At 52.2% G+C, this 17,140-nt stretch overlaps 1 protein-coding gene and 2 long non-coding RNA genes across 4 annotated transcripts; 2 read left to right on the top strand and 1 right to left on the bottom strand.

Moving 5' to 3' along the window:
• Positions 1-1,766: 1,766 nt before the first annotated feature.
• LOC103547356 (uncharacterized) lies at positions 1,767-9,516 on the bottom strand. Of its 2 annotated transcripts, none has more exons than XR_543931.2 (6): positions 9,300-9,516; positions 8,769-8,880; positions 2,895-3,025; positions 2,588-2,783; positions 2,453-2,492; positions 1,767-2,189 (listed from the first exon to the last, which is right to left on the bottom strand). It is a non-coding gene; the product is annotated as an uncharacterized lncRNA (long non-coding RNA). The 2 variants fall into 2 exon arrangements; XR_011536779.1 differs by lacking the exon at positions 9,300-9,516 and adding an exon at positions 9,214-9,297.
• Positions 3,573-4,587, top strand: LOC139081629 (uncharacterized). Its single transcript, XR_011536781.1, has 2 exons — positions 3,573-3,891; positions 4,149-4,587. It is a non-coding gene; the product is annotated as an uncharacterized lncRNA (long non-coding RNA).
• Positions 9,517-10,188: 672 nt separating the features above from the next.
• Positions 10,189-13,246, top strand: HAND2 (heart and neural crest derivatives expressed 2). Its single transcript, XM_070607891.1, has 2 exons — positions 10,189-11,105; positions 12,492-13,246. The coding sequence occupies exons 1-2, from the start codon at positions 10,551-10,553 to the stop codon at positions 12,588-12,590; spliced, it is 654 nt and encodes a 217-aa protein (XP_070463992.1). The 5' UTR covers positions 10,189-10,550; the 3' UTR covers positions 12,591-13,246.
• Positions 13,247-17,140: the final 3,894 nt, after the last annotated feature.

The following is a 17,140-nucleotide window of genomic DNA, read 5'->3' on the forward strand; positions in this document are numbered from 1 at the left end:
CTTTCTTGAACGCATGTGAAAACAGACTTCACATCCCAGACCCAATTATTTCATAATCCTTGCTGCATTTGGCTATATGGGTCAAGGTGGGGTGTGAAATCTTGGAAAGAAATTGAATGTAACAAATACAGGTGCCTCCCCCCAGATATGGAGAATGTGTGTTAAAAGACAGTATCTGTACAGCTTCAGCTGCGCCTGAAAGGGAGGTGGGGTGTCGAGGATTTAAATCATGTTGTTTCCACTTACGCAGAGAGAATCCATAAAAAGAGATTTATTATCATATTTTCTTTTTGAAATGTAGTATTTGTTTTTGACTTTGAAAGTGCTCCTCAGCATAGAGCAGAGTAAATATTACAATTTTGTTAAACAGCAGCCAAGATTTAATTGTCTGTGAAATATAAGGCTTAGGACCTGATTTGAGTTAACTACTGTTCTGCTGATACAAACTAGGCTGGCCTGCGGTGTGACCGAACGCACCCGGCGGCTGATTTACACCGAAGAACCATCCCGCAAGAAGTCAAGGAGGGCTGGGGGCAGCCACACGCCTGCAGGAACGCATCCAAAGGGCTTGCAGCTTTTTTTTTCCTGCAGCAGATTTAAAGTGACTTTGTACAAGAAGTCAAACAAGAATAAGGAGCTATGGAAAATATAACAAATCATGCTAGCAGTTTAACAGCTAGAAAGAAGGGAAATCCAGTAGTAACCGCTAACAAATACTGAAGAAAAATGTAATGGGGATAGAAGAGAAGAAAGGGAAGAGGCGAGGAAGGAAGCTGGGTGAGGACACGACACTGATTGACACATGTATATTGCGCATTTTATTTTTATTGTACGTGGTACCTCAGTGGCTCAGTCAGGGACCTGAAAAGCTCGTCTGCTTTCACACTGCTTTGCGCGCGGCTTTAGGAGAGGCTCCGCCGCCCGTGTCCCCTCGCGTCCCCTCCCCCGCGCCACCCTCTCTCCTCCCCACAGTGGCTCTGCGGGTCGCTTCCTCCACCCGCCGCGGGTGCAGAGGAGAAGGCGGGCGGCTGCAGGTTTGCCCCGGTGGCACCGCAGCCACAAGCCAACCCGTAATTGCAAAGCAAACAAGGCTGAAATATTGGATTGGTCTCAATCGTGACAAGATCTACGCTTTTGCCGCCAATTTGTTTGTGCAGCTCTATTTAAAGGCACTTGATTGAGGAAATGTTGAAAATAGCGGTGAGGGTTTCCCTAATGAGACCTCAGGAGGGAAGCGGCGGCCTTCGCCCGGCGCACAGGGCGCGGGGGTGGGGGCGAGGGACGCGCTTAACCCCTTCCTGCCGGCCTCCAGCGGCAAGTCCTCGGAGCCGAGCGGCGGAAGCTGGGGGTCCATCCCACCCGGGAGCGGTGCCCTCCCTCGGCCTGCGCGACAGAGAATCGGCCTCCTGAGTGGCGGGAACCGAGAGGGGGGTGGGGATCAAAACGAGAATTTAACGAGGATGGAGGGGGCGGCCCAGCAGCCAACGCAGGGGCTACAAGGCCAATGGCCTAAATCCGGAGAGGCGGCTCTGGCCGCGCCCCTTGCCCCCCAACACCCTTGGGCCTTGGCTGCAGCCCGGCCTCTCACTCTCCGGAGCCCAGCGTCCTGCGAAGGCTGAGGCCCTTGGATCCCCAGGGCGGCGCGATTCTGCGCGGCGTGGGCACCAAGACCAGGTGGTGCCCTCCGATGCTCCCCGGCCCATCGCGGTGGGGCTGGGTCTTCAGGCGGCTGGAAGGAAAGGCAAGAAAGCTAAGAGACGGGAAGAGAAAATGCATAAACATTTATTGAGCGCAGCCTGTGCGTCAGGCGTCTCGATCTTTCGTGCACCTTCATCTCGTTTAACCTTCCCTGCACACTCTCGAGGTCGGTGTCATTCCCCACTGTTCAGATGGGGAAACTAAGGCTTAGAGAGACCGAGGAGCTTGTCCGAGGTCGCGCAGCCAGTCCGTGGGAAGCCCAGAGTCCGCCCTGCCCAGCTCTGACTCGGGAGCTCAGGACGTGGAGAGGGGCGACCCGGGAAGGCCAGGCTGGGGCTGGGTGTCCCACGCTCGGATCCAACGACGGCTGACGGAGACCCCTTGCAAGCGCGATCCATCCGGAGGAAGCCTTCCCTGCTTCTCTCTAGGGCGTGGAGATGAAGTTCTGTTGCCTAATGGAAGACGTCCAACTCCTCTACTAGCTCCAGTCGCTTTCAAAATAAAGAAAACCAATCCGATTGCAATTGGGATATGCGGAATTCACCCGAGTTCTCTAAGTCATCCCTTTTACACAAGCTGTTTAAGCATCTACCGGGTACAATGCATTGATTGGGCTCTCAAGGAACCCACACTCACAGGAGGTGAAAGATAGGTGCCCAGAGACCTACCAGAGGGAATATGGGGAGGAGCACTAGAAAAGAGTTCAGAAGAAAAGAGACTTCATTTGGGGGAGCAAAGAGAAGGGAAGCAATACCTGGAAAGGCTTCCTGGAGGAGGTGGAATTTAAGCTGGGCCTGGAAGAAACAAAGAAGTGTGGATTCTTTAATGTGGGAGAGAGATGGGTTGTTTGCCAGCTATGCCGACAAGTCAAAGTGTGCCAGACCCATACCTGGAGACAAAGTGGGGGTCACACTTTCACCACCTGCTGCCATCTCCCGGATGCACCTCCAACTTGGAGAATTGTGAGTTGATCAAGCCTTGAGCGGAAATTCCAATCTGTCTCAGGATTGACAACCAAGGGCTTGGAGATGACACCAGCAGCTAGACTTTGACCTTCCAGAGCTCCGGACTTGGGCCAGAAAGGACTGTCAAGGGCAGGGGCAGGAAAATGGCACTGGGGGCACCCTCACCAGAGCTCCTCACCATAAGCCACACATTCCTGCACATTTCCCGGAGGGCTCTGGTCAGAGATGTACCTTGGCCAATCTGAAGCTTGTCTTTCTGGAGTCACAGGCAGATGTAGATTGGGAAAATGAAGACCCTTGGGGTGGAGGGGCCAGGGGAGGACTGGTTTCGGTTGTACTTGCCCAAGTATGATCTTCGCCTTCTGTCAGCAAAATAAAAAAGCATCAGTCACACCGATTTAGTGGAGCCTTCAAATGTATTCTGTATGGAATTCTGCTTTTTTTTTGTATGCAACCAATTCTTCATTTGAAGTTGGATGCTTTGCAAGCAGAATGCAATTCCATTTTTTGTTCCTCGAGGTTTTGGCCTGTGTTAACTTAAGTGGGCACTCACACAAGTATTAAAAAGAAAACCATTCTCTTCTGGAAAATGGAACAAAGTAGCATTCACGAGGCAGATATATAATCTGTAACAACAAATGAGCCTCCTAGTGCTGCGCATTTCCAGCAAGCATCCTGCCTTCTCTGTTTATATTATAACTTTTCTGCCTGCAATTATTTTTATTTTAATTTTCTGTCACTTTAACAGAAACCAGAGCCTTTTCTTTTAATGTTTTGTACACAACATGTTCATTTTGATAAGATGTTCTTTCCTATCCTCTTTTAGCTTGCCTTCCTTGTTTAGAGTTCTGTATCAGGAGTTTCTAATATTTCTCTCTCTTTTTTTTTTTAAGAACTTGTCCCTGTCTTGCTTTATTTGTTTGTGTGAAATTTAGTTTGAAAGGAGATCAGAGAGAGCAGGAGGGGTTTGTAATAAGAGAATGACCGAATGACCCAAAGGCTGATTATCTATCATTAACTGGAGACTCGGTGTACCCAAATTACCAGGGAGACCTCAGTCTGCCGGATCCTTACCCGGCCAGAAAGGCAAGCATGGAATGCGCACACTGAACAGGCTCGTGGTGTTGCAAATGAAGACACTCTGCTCACACATTTTCTTAAGGAGATTTCCTTCAAAACTCAACTCCAGTTCAGTGGACAAATTTGTGAGATTCTGACATGTACACAGGTAAAAATCTCTGCCGAAAGACTAACTTGAACAATTCCGTAACTAACTTTTCTGTGTTGTTTCGTTAGAAGCAAAATTGCAGTTAATTGTCTAAGCTCCAGAGAATATTGAGAAACCAAGCCAAGCTGCTTTTGATCTGCTCGTGCTGCTAAACCCAAGCCTTGTAAAAATCGAGATTTGCCATTAATATTGACAATAAAAGTGTTTCTTTTTGTTAACCTGAAACCTAACCATCCTGGCTCACGTCCCTTGTCTAGAAGGAAAGGCCCTAGAAGAAAATAGAAAAGGCTTGGGAGAAACTGCCAGCGCTAAAGAAATCCATTTCTGTGAATTTGCAAAGGAGGCTTCAGAACTGGACATCCCAGGAATGCGACAACACTGCAGCCAGAAGTGGGAAAGCACAGGCCGTCAAGTCACAAACAAACCCTTCAGTCACAGAAACGGCTTGTCCAAAGCCCCACATTTTAAGTTGCCATTTGCCCTCTTTGCTTTCTTATTTTATTCTGAAACCCAGACCTAATTGCAGGCTAGTTGAAGTCTGTTACTTACTGTTCCCATAGAGCAGAGCGCGTATGCAAAATTACAACTACTTCCTCACCCAAATGTTGAATGCTTTCCTCCTGGCTTAGAAGAAAATATTGCTAATGTGTATGTAATTTGCTTGAAACAAGAATTTGGATGAGTAGCTAACATAAATCCTGTGGGATGTATTTTCTTATGCCACTTTTGCTCTCAACGCTATATTTTACTACAAAATAGCAAAGATCAGATTTACAGTACCTCTTAGGACCAGTATAATAACATTAATAACACCTCCCATGTACACACACTGGCTCTTGTGAAGCCCTTTCACATGTAATATCTTTTGTTCCCTTTAGTCTGAATAAGTATTTTAGCTTCATAGACAGACTTGGATGCCTGGCAAAACATCTAGCTCTACCTTATCATGAAATCTGTCCAGAGCAGCAGCATATTTGCCAGTGACTATGGAGCTCTAGTCACGATTAGTTGGAGAAAATGAAATACCCACTGCCTATAATCCTGGATGTTAAGATTATTCTTACATGCTGTACACCTTAAACTTACACAATGTTCTATGTCTGTTATATCTCAATTTTTTAAAATATTTTCCTCAAAAGATGTAAGGATGAACCAGTATCTTATTCTTTTTCACCAGTTTCAGATTCAATGACACAAAAAATCTTGTAAATCCAAGCATTGCTGGAAGGTAAATTAGAAGGGAGGGAAGGAGAGAAGGGAGATAGGAGGGAGAGAGGGAAAGAAAGAAAGAGACAGAGAGTGGTTGGGAGAGAGAAAGAGAGAGAGCGAAGGGTTAAATGGGGAGGGGGTGAATTTACAGGCACCAAACAAGTTCCATTTTCTCCACTGACTTAAATGTTTCCTAAGCAAAACTGGGCTGAAGGAGTCATAAGCAATCATCCCCTCCATGGTCATCATTGCTGATGGACCAGCCCCTCCCCACCCCCATCTCCACAGATCTGCTTTAGTTGGGGAAAAGGAAGGAAGAGGGCTCGTTCACCAAATACCCCGCCCCCATCCCAAAATCCAAAAAGAAAATGCTCAGAAGAAACAAAACCTCATAAGAGCCAAGGGCAGCTTTTCCTGCTCTTCATTTTTGAAACAGACATGAAAGTCCAATCAAACTTGATTCTGTTTTGTAGGTGTACACAACACATTTCTGAAGCCACTGTCACTTGCTATGTTTGTAGACAACTATTTCCCAAAAGGAAAACAAGAAAGGGAAGGACTAAAAAACTCCAGTTAAAAGGAGACACTCAACAATATGCCCCACTCAACAATATGCCTTGTTTTAGACGTCCTAAAGTCTCTGGAACTAAGTGGCTAACATGTAAAAGGACTCAATCCTACCCTAGCACCAACAGGAATGCAAAGCCATCAGAGTGTCGCAAGAAGTACCATCCTTGGAGCAGGTGGGGCTGGGGTTACATCTTCAAGAACACATTGCTTCTTCTGCCACCTTCTGGGTTGGATGTTCTTTCTGGGGTTCTTAGCATGCTGTGGGGTTCACTTTATATAACAGCATTATAGATCTATCAGAGAATGCTCAGTCACTTCTACTATATTCGTTGGGGAAAATAAGGTAAAACGAGATTTGAAAAACGATGAGGGGAATTGAGCCATAATTCCCGTAAACATAAAATGTGTGTTTATGGCCCTCCGGCCTGGTTCTTTTCAGGTCCAGTTTATTTTGAGTTCTCATGAGCAAAACACAAGATACAAACTGCCCTTGCTTTTGAAATAATAAATACCTCAAAAATATCTGTATTTTCCTAAAAACAGACTGAAGTTTTTTTAAAAAAATATTTAGTTTAAACCAGATTGATTTTAAAAGTAATATCTCACAAGATCAAAATGTTTGCAAGCGAGTGCTCAGCCTCTCCTGTGCCCTTTGAATCTTTTCCAGGGGAAGGGGCGGGGTGAAGGGAAAAAGACAAGAGACATGGGCTCAAAATGTATATTTGAACCCGGTTCTGTCTGTTTAGCTGGAGGCAGATGTAATGCACAGCACAGTGGGCATACCATCAGCTACAGTGAAGACTATGGACACACAATCACAAACATTCCCCCAAACTGGGGCTGCTTTCCTCTGAAGCAGCCCCTGGGTAAGATGTTTTGCAGCTCAGCCCAGGGCCTTGGAAAAGGAGAGGTGGTTAGTACGCCCTTGCAGGATTCCTCCTGCGGGTGGCCTCCAGCCCACAACATCTCAGCTGCTCATGTTTTCGAGTACTCTAAACATGTGCCCTTTGGGGAACAGCACATCAGAGGCCACGATAGTACAACCCAAGGTTGAGGTCCCTGGGCTGACATCTAAGCTGGGAACTTCACCATCCTCCCTTTCTTTTCCCCCTCCATCACCACCACTACCACCACCAGAAGGCACAGGCCACCTAAATTGAGGGCAAACTTGAGATGGCTTCTTTGCCTCACAGCTTTCCAAAGCAGCAGGCTAATGCAGCATCCCACTAGACCTGGAACAAAATGTGCGCCAAGAAGGACACTAAGACAAAAAAAGTGGATGCATTTGGTTGTGCATTAAGAGTGGAGCTCAGCTAGTCTGGCCTGTGTCAGCAACTACAGCTGAAGACACTAGAGTTCATCCATTTGTCCCCTGCCTCCAAGCCGCCTTCCTATGGCTGTAGCCCCTGGGTTTGGCTTTCTGAGATACAAGAAGCCCTAGATCCTTGGACCACATTAGTTAACCGATAATGATACTGTCAGTGAGGAATGAAGTTCAGATTAGCAACTTTTACGACTTTTTTCTGTTCCATGTTGTCTATCTCTTTTATCACTTGCCGTGCTATCAGGGACCATGAAGAGATTCGCCCATTTTTTGTTTCGATTAAAAGAGCATGAGAAAGGCTGAAAGTGGCAAGTTCTGAAGGCTTTGCCACTGAGGCCACTTGCCTCTGGTGGACACAGCATCTCAATCCCCAATCCAGTCCTCTACCTGGTCTCTTATTCCTCCTTTCAATTCCCAAAACTCCCTCTGGGTCTGAAAGCAGCCTACCAACTCCTGTCCCTGAATTTGTATCTGTTTCTAGCAGGAGTGCGATCATCTTATTTTGTCTACCTGCTCCCAAGGCCTAGATGTGTTTTTATAAACAGACTTTTTTTTTCAATGTATCAAACGTCAGAGGATTGAACTACCAGTATTTACACATTCTGGGTTGCCTCTCTGGTGAAAATGTAAACAGAACCCCAAGCACACTACCTATATTCTTTCCTTGAAGAACAAGGTCTTAAAGACTCTCCTTGTGCTCATAGCTGCAGACCCACCCAAGTTGGAAGTTCGAAGCTCTAGGTCACTATTTTGTTCCGAGCCCAAATGCAAGCCCCTGGCACTTACCAACAAGTCTGTTTTCAGCTACTCCCCACCTCTTGTGCTCTGCCTTAAGATGCTCTGCTGGGGGGTCCGGGGAAACTGACCCCTCACTGAGGAAATAAAATGGGCCCTGCATGGGCTCCCAGCCTGGATTTCTACATCCTTCTCTGACTCCTTTCTCCTCTCCTACCATCCACCCACTGCAAATCTAAAATCTATTTCTCAATGCTGCTGCCCAGGGCCCCCAGGGTGGTGGCTGGCGGGGCCCCAGCCCCGAATGCCTGGCAGCACGGGAGTTGGGAGTTCCCCAACTCCGACCTCCATTCGCTCTGATCTTGCCTTCCATCCCCGAACCATGTACCGGGCGGCAAGCGCCCAGCGGCAAGGAAAGGACTGCCTTCACCGAGTTCTTGGGGTTTCCTTTGCGGCCTGGGGCCTGACTCTGCCTCCAAAGGAAGATATCTGAGGTGTTGGTCTCCCCTGGGCAACCCTGGCCCGAGCCGGCTTCTACACACCCCGCCTTCGGGTCTCTCTAATTTACGGCCCGCAGGCTCCTGTTGACACCCTTTTCCACACGGAACTCTATCAGGCGGAATCCGCATCTACACATCAGCCTCCCTTCGCGGCTCCCATCAAGCCCCGGGGATCATTTCAGCTCCTGCCACTGTCCGCCCCCACCTCTCGGCCCCTTCCGAGTCTTCTCAAGATGCTCACGCCACGCGGGCGCCGAGGCCCCTGTGCCCTGCGGCCCGGTAACTTACAAGTGGAGATCCATTTTCCGTTATAATGCGTTCAAGATCACCAAGGCCAGCAGTCTAAACATCCACGAGCCGTCCTCCCGGCTTGCCTCTTAAACTGGTGTTTAATGGTTCCCCTCCGATAACTAAACCTGCTTTCCACAGATGCCCGCTTTTATGAGAGAGGCAGGAATGCAGAGACATATTTATATGTTTGTTCATAAAAACTAGAAAATAAGCTCTGAACACGCTGTAAAAAATATTCAGTTACTTACCAGACAGGCTAGTTAAACCAAGGGAACACCGATACCGGCCACACCACAAATTCGGGGAATCGAGGTGCCTGCCTTTGAAATCGCCCAAGGTGTTTCGTTGGGGCTGGTGTCCCTGAAGAATAGGGAAATAAGAGCATTTACAATCGGCTTGACCGTTCGTCCGAGGGTCTCAACCACCGTCTCCAAAAGCGGCCACAATAACAGGAGCCACCCCAGGCAGCCCTGGCCTGGGGAACGTGGTAGATAAGAAAAGAGACAGCAAGACCGGGGTTTCCAGCCTGCGCCCAGGTCAAAGAAGCAGCCTTCGCCTGCCGCGCCCCGTGCCCGACCGGGCGGAGAGACAGCTCCGGCTTCCAGTCGCCCCTTTGTGGGGCCCCCGCCGCCCGCCTCCTCTGATCTCGGCCCCTGCTCAAAACTGCACGAGGCTGCCTGCTTATTTCCTTACCTCGATGACCTACAAAACAGTTAGAAAAGCAATAGCTGAGTTGTTGGGGTTTTTTAACCAGAAAAGAAAGTAGAGCGATACTGTACCTGGTTTGAGATTCTTCAATATTTAAGACTTGAAGGGAAAAAATATTTTAATTGTGAAGCATCTGCTAAACACTTGCATTAACCTCTGGCTGATAAAAAGTTTTTTTAACCCTGCCCCCCCCCCCCCGTTTTAATTATCTTATGGTTATGAAGGGGCAGCCAATCCTGGAAGAGGACCTAGGCAATTAGCAAGGAGAACATCAAAAAGTTTTATTGCAGAGCGAGCGAGGCGCCGCCCCCGCCGCCCCGGGATTGGCGTGAGGAGCCTCTGACGACATATATTAACCCGAGCGGCCCTAAAGATGTAGCTGTACATGGAGATCTTGCTGGGAAAATCCGCTTGCTCCCCTCACGGCGTCCAGTCCCGGAGAACCGCCGCCGCCGCCACCCAGGAGCTCCCTCAGCCACTGCGCAGACCCCTCCGAGAGCCGGAGCCGCCGCCTTCGCGCTCCAAGGCGCCTCCAGGGCCCCAGATCCTTCCCCCGAAAGAAGGAGAGGATCTGAGAAAATGGATGCACTGAGACCTCTCTGAAAACCCTCCGAGGGAGCCCGAGAGGAGCGAGGACACGTTACTCGCAGCTAAAATCACATTCAAGGACCAAAACAACAACAACCAAAAAATTCATTAAAACAATAAGCGCCCAAGAACCCAGATCGGGCTGGTGGGGGGAGGGGAAGGGGCGGGAAGGGGAGGGTCGCATGGAGGTAGCTTCACAGTGAGCAGTCGACCCCGCAGCCTCCCTGCAGAGCCGGGCCGGTTCCTCCAACCGCGGCTCGGACTCGTCCCGGGACTCCGAGTTAGCTTCGGTGCCAGGAGCGCGGCCCGGGCGTGGAGCCCGGCGACTCCTCAAAGCAGCCTCGCGGAAGCCGGGCACCTTTGCATGAGCACGAGAGGATTCTGCCTCCCCACAGCAGCCCAGGAAGCAGGAGCCGGCGCGCGGGCCGTGGAGCAAGGCGGGAGCCGCCGGCGGCGGCGGCGGCGGCCAGGGGCGCACGGTGCCGGGACCAGCTCGCCGCGCCCCATGGGGAGCCGGCAACCGCAGCGCTGCTAAGGCAGGCCCGGCGGGCCAGGCGGGGGGCCGGGGCCCGGGCTGCAGCACCCCCCTCTGTGGCTGCGGGGCCAGCCCGGGCGCCCGGGGGCTGGGGGGTGGGGGGTGGGGGAGGCCGCCGAGCGCCGAAGCAAGGGCCCGGGCCGAGGGCGCGGCGGGGCTACGCGCACGCTGGGGCGCGTGGAGAGGCGCAGAGGGCGAGATGAGTCTGGTAGGGGGCTTCCCCCACCACCCGGTGGTGCACCATGAAGGCTATCCGTTCGCCGCCGCCGCCGCCGCTGCTGCCGCCGCCGCCGCCAGCCGCTGCAGCCACGAGGAGAACCCCTACTTCCATGGCTGGCTCATCGGCCACCCCGAGATGTCGCCCCCCGACTACAGCATGGCCCTGTCCTATAGCCCCGAGTACGCCAGCGGCGCCGCCGGCCTGGACCACTCCCATTACGGGGGGGTGCCGCCGGGCGCCGGGCCCCCGGGCCTGGGGGGGCCGCGCCCGGTGAAGCGTCGGGGCACAGCCAACCGCAAGGAGCGGCGCAGGACTCAGAGCATCAACAGCGCCTTCGCCGAACTGCGCGAGTGCATCCCCAACGTGCCCGCCGACACCAAACTCTCCAAGATCAAGACTCTGCGCCTGGCCACCAGCTACATCGCCTACCTCATGGACCTGCTGGCCAAGGACGACCAGAACGGCGAGGCGGAGGCCTTCAAGGCGGAGATCAAGAAGACAGATGTGAAAGAAGAGAAGAGGAAGAAGGAGCTGGTCAGTACCAGGGGGCAGTGGGCTGTGGGGGTGCGGGGTTCGGGGCACCGCTGTTCCCGGTCTCCTTCCAATTGGGCAGAGCAGTGGCATCCTGCATTCTTTGCTGCGTCCTGAGCCAAGGTTGTTTGTACCAGGTTGTGGTAAGGATGGTTTCCCGCAGAAGCAGAGGAGATGGGGAAGGGTGTCAGCCTGAGGAGGAGGTAAAGAGGGATGCTCCGCGCTGGTGATCTTCCCTCCAGGATATTGCTGCTCCCCCAGGCATTTAGGGCGGGCCTCGCGGACTAAGGGGCCGGATTGATCTTCCCATCGCACTGGCCCGGACCCGTCATTCCGTGTCCGTTAGAGCCTTCATTTGGCCTCCAGTCCTATCTTGCTTTCAGATATTTCTAAAATAAGTCGCCCAGAAGCGCTCGATTCCAGTTATTTCGCTACTGATCCCATTTCCCTCTCTTGAGAACAGGCTGCCACTGATCTAAGAGAGTTTTAAGGTTGTTCTCATTACTATGCGTGGAAGACGTAAAGGTCAACATGCAATAAGTACTTTTAACTTCAAAATGCAGCTCCAGTTTCTGTCTGGCAATGAGGTTAAAAGGTAACTTCCTGGATGAGTATACTTCAGGGGTACTTCTTATTTTATTGGAATGAGCCTGTACATTTTGACACAAAAAAAGTAAATATTACTGTGGTCATTGTTATTGTCGTTAATAGTACGACGAAATTATAACTGAAAATTAAAGTATTCTCAAGTTCCTCCCAAGTGCCCATAGGGTGGTGGTGTTGAGAGCAGGGCTATTGCCATGAAGGGCCTGCAAAGGAATTCCATTTGTCGAATTTTTCTTCTCTGGGGCCTGTGGCGCTTTAGTTGCTGCATAACCGAGCGACCTCCCCTATAGCCAGGAATTTAGACCTTGGAGGAGAGGCACTATAGAGCCCCAGGCGGAGAGCCGCGGGCGCGGGCGGAGAGGCCCAAGCCAGGGCGGAGGGACCTTCTCCCCATCTTCTCCAGAGCGCAGATCTGGGATTGCGATTGAAAACAGGGAAACCAGATTTAGCGCCGACCCCAGCTCGCGCCCCTACATCTGGAGTTAGAGAAAAGGCCCCCAGCTCCTCCATAAACGACTTGAAAACGGGCGGTTGTTTATAAACTTGTGGATCCGGTAGTTGAGCGTTTCAGGCGCGAGGAGGCCTGGGCGGTAGCCAGGGCAGCGCAAACCTTCGTAGCTTTTCTGCAGGGACTGGGACTTGAAACCATCCCACTTCCCATCCCTTTCTCCCTCTCTCACTGTCTCTTCTGGCCCAGGAAGCGCTGGGGCGGGGGGGTGGAACCGGGTCTCCTCTCTGAATTTCTCTTTCCACTTTTCTCCCCCTCACCTCCCCTCTGCCCAGAACGAAATCTTGAAAAGCACAGTGAGCAGCAACGACAAGAAAACCAAAGGCCGGACGGGCTGGCCGCAGCACGTCTGGGCCCTGGAGCTCAAGCAGTGAGGACGAGGAGGAGGAGGAGGAGAGCGCGTGAGCCGGGGCCCAGGAGCCGGATACAGACCCAGGACTCCGGGCATGCTCTCCGCGCTCCGCTCTGAGGACTTCTTGCATTTGGAATCATCTGGTTTATTTATGTGCAATTTGCCTCCCCTCTCTTTGCCCCCCTTTGAGGCATCCGCTCCCCACCTCCCCTTCCAAAAAAAGTGGATATTTGAAGAAAAGCATTCCATATTTTAATATGAAGAGGACACTCCCGCGTGGTAAGGGATCCCGTCGTCTCGTAGATTCTCTGTGTGTGAATGTTTCCTCCTGGCTGTGTAGACACCAGCGTTGCCCCCTCCCCACCCACCCAACCCCTTCAAGATAAAGACATCGGACAATAGTGTATATGTGAAGTGTATCTTTAATACTTGGCCTTTGGATATAAATATTCCTGGGGATTATAAAGTTTTATTTCAAAGCAGAAAACGGGGCCACTAACATTTCCGTTGGGGTCGGTATATAGTGCTGTCCTTTCATCTGTGGTCGTTCCCTATTCGAAGATGTTTCCAACAGCTATTTGTTTTGTGCACTTCCGTCCTCTAAAACTAAGTGGAATTTAATTAATATTGAAGGTGTAAACGTTGTAAGTATTCAATAAACCACTGTGTGTTTTTTTTACAATCTTTTTATGATTGATACCTCAAAAGAGTTTTGAAAACAAAACTGTTATACTTGTTTTCATAATATTTAAAGTATTCAGAAGTAAACTAAATTATCATGATTGCCTCTAACTTTGTTTAAAAGAGTCAGTGTTCCGACCAGTCATCAACCTGAGCTCCGGCCCTCCCTTAAAGAGAAGTGTCCCTTAAAAGAGGTGTCCTTGGAGAATTGTTCCTTGGTCCTGCCAAAGGGCCTGGGCTCTATCCTAGTCCTGTCTCCTTCCCTCTCCCCCTACCCCCCAGGAGAACGCTGAGTGGTTTCTAGAAGGACAGTCTGGGCCAGGGAAAGGCCTCTGCCGTTCGCCCATAAGGTGGAAAGGTGTCCTTGTTTTCCTGAAATCAACCAGATGCCATTCGGTGGGGGCTTCGGTTTTTGTTTGGGGAGCGCGTTGTCGGTGGTGGAGGTGTGAGGAGCCCCCCCCCCCAAGCGTCACTGCAGCCGCAGGAACTAGTCTAGAGTTTTCAATGCAAAGTATCCGGCTTTTATCCAAGAAAAAAAAGAAGAGGAAAGAGGGAAAAGAGGAGGTTTTTGCTTGTAGTCTCTATGGAGTTGGGGGGAGGAAGAGAATTCTCATCTGAACAGGAGAGGGGAGAGGGAGGGCCTTCGAAAAAAGTCCAAGATTAGGTAACAAGGAATTTTACGTCAAGTAAGAAATCGCGAACAAGACCATGGATTTAAAGGGGGTGGGGGCAGATTTACAAGGAGCTACAGGGAACTCAATATTAACTGTGCTATGTCTGAAGTCTTCCCGGCCGCAGGCCAGCGGAGCAAGCGTCTCCCTCCCCCGGCTACCAGCCGCCCGGGACTTCACCTCGTCGGAGGTTCGGTCTCCCTGAGTCCCAGCACATCCCGGAAGGAAGTCCCTGAGGCCTCCTTTGCCCGTGGGCTTGGCTAGAGCCGGAATCTCCGCTCTAGGAACCAGAGAAACTGAAGTGCCATAAAGGACCCTGCAGGCCAGAGAGGGGGGAAAGGAGGGGAGGGATTCGGGAGTGGGGAGGAGGGGAGAGAAGAAAGGTGAAACGTATTAAAAAGCGGTTTGTTTCATGAAACGCCACGTATATAAATCTGGTGTTGGGAAGGCTTGCCAGAGGGTTTCCATCCTGGAACCCTTTCTCGGGTGATGTTCGCACCTCGGCTTCGGTTCCAGATCCTCCCTGGATGTCCCAGAGGTTCCCATGCCTCGCCGGTGCCCACTCTGAGCCCGCCGCCTGCAGCGGGCGAATTCGCAAGTGCCCGGGGAGAGACGAGCGAGCGGTTCTGCGGGCTTCTCCTGCGGGCAGCTGACAACGCGAGGGCGAGGGGTTAGAACAACTCGGCCAAAGCGATCTGAACTTTCTCCCCTCGGGTCAGCCAGCGCTGGGCCGACGTGGTGGGCGCAGGGCTGTGTTTACAGACACTTGCCTTTGTTTATAGCACTGGGGGGCGGAGGGAGGCGCGCCCTGATTTTCTATGACTCTCGGGATCCCTGTCTGTTTGACCCAGTGGCTCCCTCCCTCTCCTGCCTCCAGCCGCCTTTTGCGTCTTTGCTTTAATCCCTTCAAGAGAAAGACGCCAGCTCCTAGGGGTGGAAGAAAGGAGTTTACCGAAGTAAAGGACTGAATGATGGTGGAGGGGTGAGGTTTTTGAAACAGGAGCCGGAGAGGCTTATCTTCATCGTGCCTGTGTGCCCATGCTTGCCTTGGGTAGTTGCTCCTCTTCGCCACCTGGGCCTTAAAGCATTTCTGCTCGCTTAACGCTTTTTCTGGTTTTCAAACACCAGCAGAGGGGAAGCAGAAGACCCTGGCGGCACCTCGCTACGGGGCAGCTCGCTGCTACACATGGTTTTATGCTCGCGCTCCAGAAACCCGTCCTCTTTGTCTGGCCTGAGCCGGGAGCCGCCGGCCTCCTCTGCCTGCCGCGCCGCCTGCTCGGCCCGCAGCACCAGGCTCCGACAGCCTAACCACCTCGACTTCCCAACCCGCTGGAAACCCCAGCTGGCCAGATAGCCAGCAGACCGGACACGCCAGGGGGCTAAACACCCTAACGGACGCACACCCCAACTGGCCAGACACTTCAACCGGCAAGACACACCAGATTTCCTGTCACTCCAGCCGCCCCTACATCCCAACCTTCCCAATGCTCCCGGGCACCCAACATCTCTGCCCCGCGTGGTCAAGTCCCAGGGAAGTGAGTGGTGGGCTGGCAGGGGTTTCTTCCGCGCTTCCATGCTTTTCTCTTCTACGCATTTCTTTCTTTTTAACTCCCTTTCGCCTTCGCTTTAAAAAAAAAAGTTTCCAAGCTCTTGCCTTGCGGGACCGCCTAAAAGGCTTCTGCTTTAATTGCTCGGATAATGTGGTTGCTGCCATTTTGTTAAAAGCAATCACTCCTGCAGCGAAATCACAAGCTCTCTAGACAGGCCGGAGCCGACAAAAATGCAGGATTTGACGTTAAAAGCTAAATGGGAAGCTGGGGCGGCGGAAGGTAAATTGATGGTAGATCTGGCTGTCAGGGCCAGGCCCCAGACCGCCGCGCAGGCCGAGCGCATGATAACCCTGGAGCACCGGCGGGGCGAGGGCTCGGCCTGTGTGTGTGTGTGTGTGTGTGTGTTTTCCTACAGACCCATTCTCAACTTCTTGGGAACTAATTTGGAAAACTCGACAGAGTGAGACCTAAGCACATTTCCTGCTCCCTGTCGCAATTTGCCAGGACTGTCGCCCCCGGCCGGGACACCGACGGCAGCTTTAAGAGCTTTTTCAGGTCGAGACGCCGAGATGACAGCGAGTTCACTGGGGGTTCTTCTTGCCTTCCAAATCCCGGGGCCAACATCTGGTCGCTCCGTGGGAAGCTCCCGCCTGCGTCTGAGTTAGCCAATAGGGCCTGGCGCGTAGGAAGGGACGGCCCAGTCTGCCCTCCTCAGGTGTGGCAGGACCAGGCAGCCTGGTTGTCCCCGCGATGAGGTGGGCGTAGCAGTAGCGCCAGAGAGGGAAGCCTCTGGAAAGCAAGCGTGCATGAGTCAGGGGTGCAGAGTGGCTCCATCCCTTCCCCCACCCTGACGCCTCTGCCGGCGGCCATCTGGGGCTGGCGAGGATGTAGAGCTGGTATCCCACCCACTTGTTAAGGCAGCAGGAGGGTGAGTGCGTTGTGTTCACGCGGATTTCGCAGGAAGGAGTGCCGAGGATGAGCTCAAATGCAAAGTCACAGGGAACAGAAGGAGGCCTTCTAGCTGCTTCTGAGACTTGAGCCTTGCAGGGCGAACCTGAACCAGTTGCGAGGCCTGAGGAGTGTACGCAGGGAACAGTAAACTGGGCAACGGACAGCACAACAGCTGGGCCTGCATTTGCACTGCGGGTCCACAGAGCGCGGGAAACCTCTCGGTTATTCCGGTAGCTTTAAGGAAACGCTGTCTGACGCTGCGCCTGCGGCTCGCAGTGTTCTCTTCCACAGCTGCCTTGCGTTCTCCCTGCCCGCGAGACCTACCCACGCGCCTGGATTTGGAACAGCGACTGGTGATGGATGCCAAGCGGAGATGATCCGGAAAGGAGGCTTGTGGCGTGTGCCCGTGGAGGCTGACTCTGGACCCGGGGCACTGCCTGTCTTTTCTGGCTCTGTTGACCCGAGAGAACCCATTCCCTCCACCCGGCACAACTGCTACGCTCCAGATCCCTGCGCGAGGCAGCGCGCTAACGAGTCTCCAGGATGCACAGGACTCCTGGCCTGTCGGAGCCCGGGGCTCTCTCGGAGAGGAAGAGCCTGGAGCCGCCTTCAGGCTGGTCCAGGACCCCGGCTCGAGGCCTCAACAGCCCCATCCCTGAGGAAGATCAGCCGTGCTGGAGGGTTTATGTCTACGGAGGGAAGGGGGACGAAGTATTTTT

This window comes from Equus przewalskii, chromosome 2 (genome assembly GCF_037783145.1).
Source record: "Equus przewalskii isolate Varuska chromosome 2, EquPr2, whole genome shotgun sequence".
Taxonomy (NCBI): domain Eukaryota; kingdom Metazoa; phylum Chordata; class Mammalia; order Perissodactyla; family Equidae; genus Equus; species Equus przewalskii.

What these genes read in the sequence shown, in the direction of transcription:
- HAND2 (XM_070607891.1), top strand. Translation starts at nt 10,551, where the DNA reads ATGAGTCTGGTAGGGGGCTTCCCCCACCACCCGGTGGTGCACCATGAA. An exon ending in AGAAGAGGAAGAAGGAGCTG is followed by an intron (nt 11,106 to 12,491) that starts GTCAGTACCAGG and finishes CCCTCTGCCCAG; the next exon opens with AACGAAATCTTGAAAAGCAC.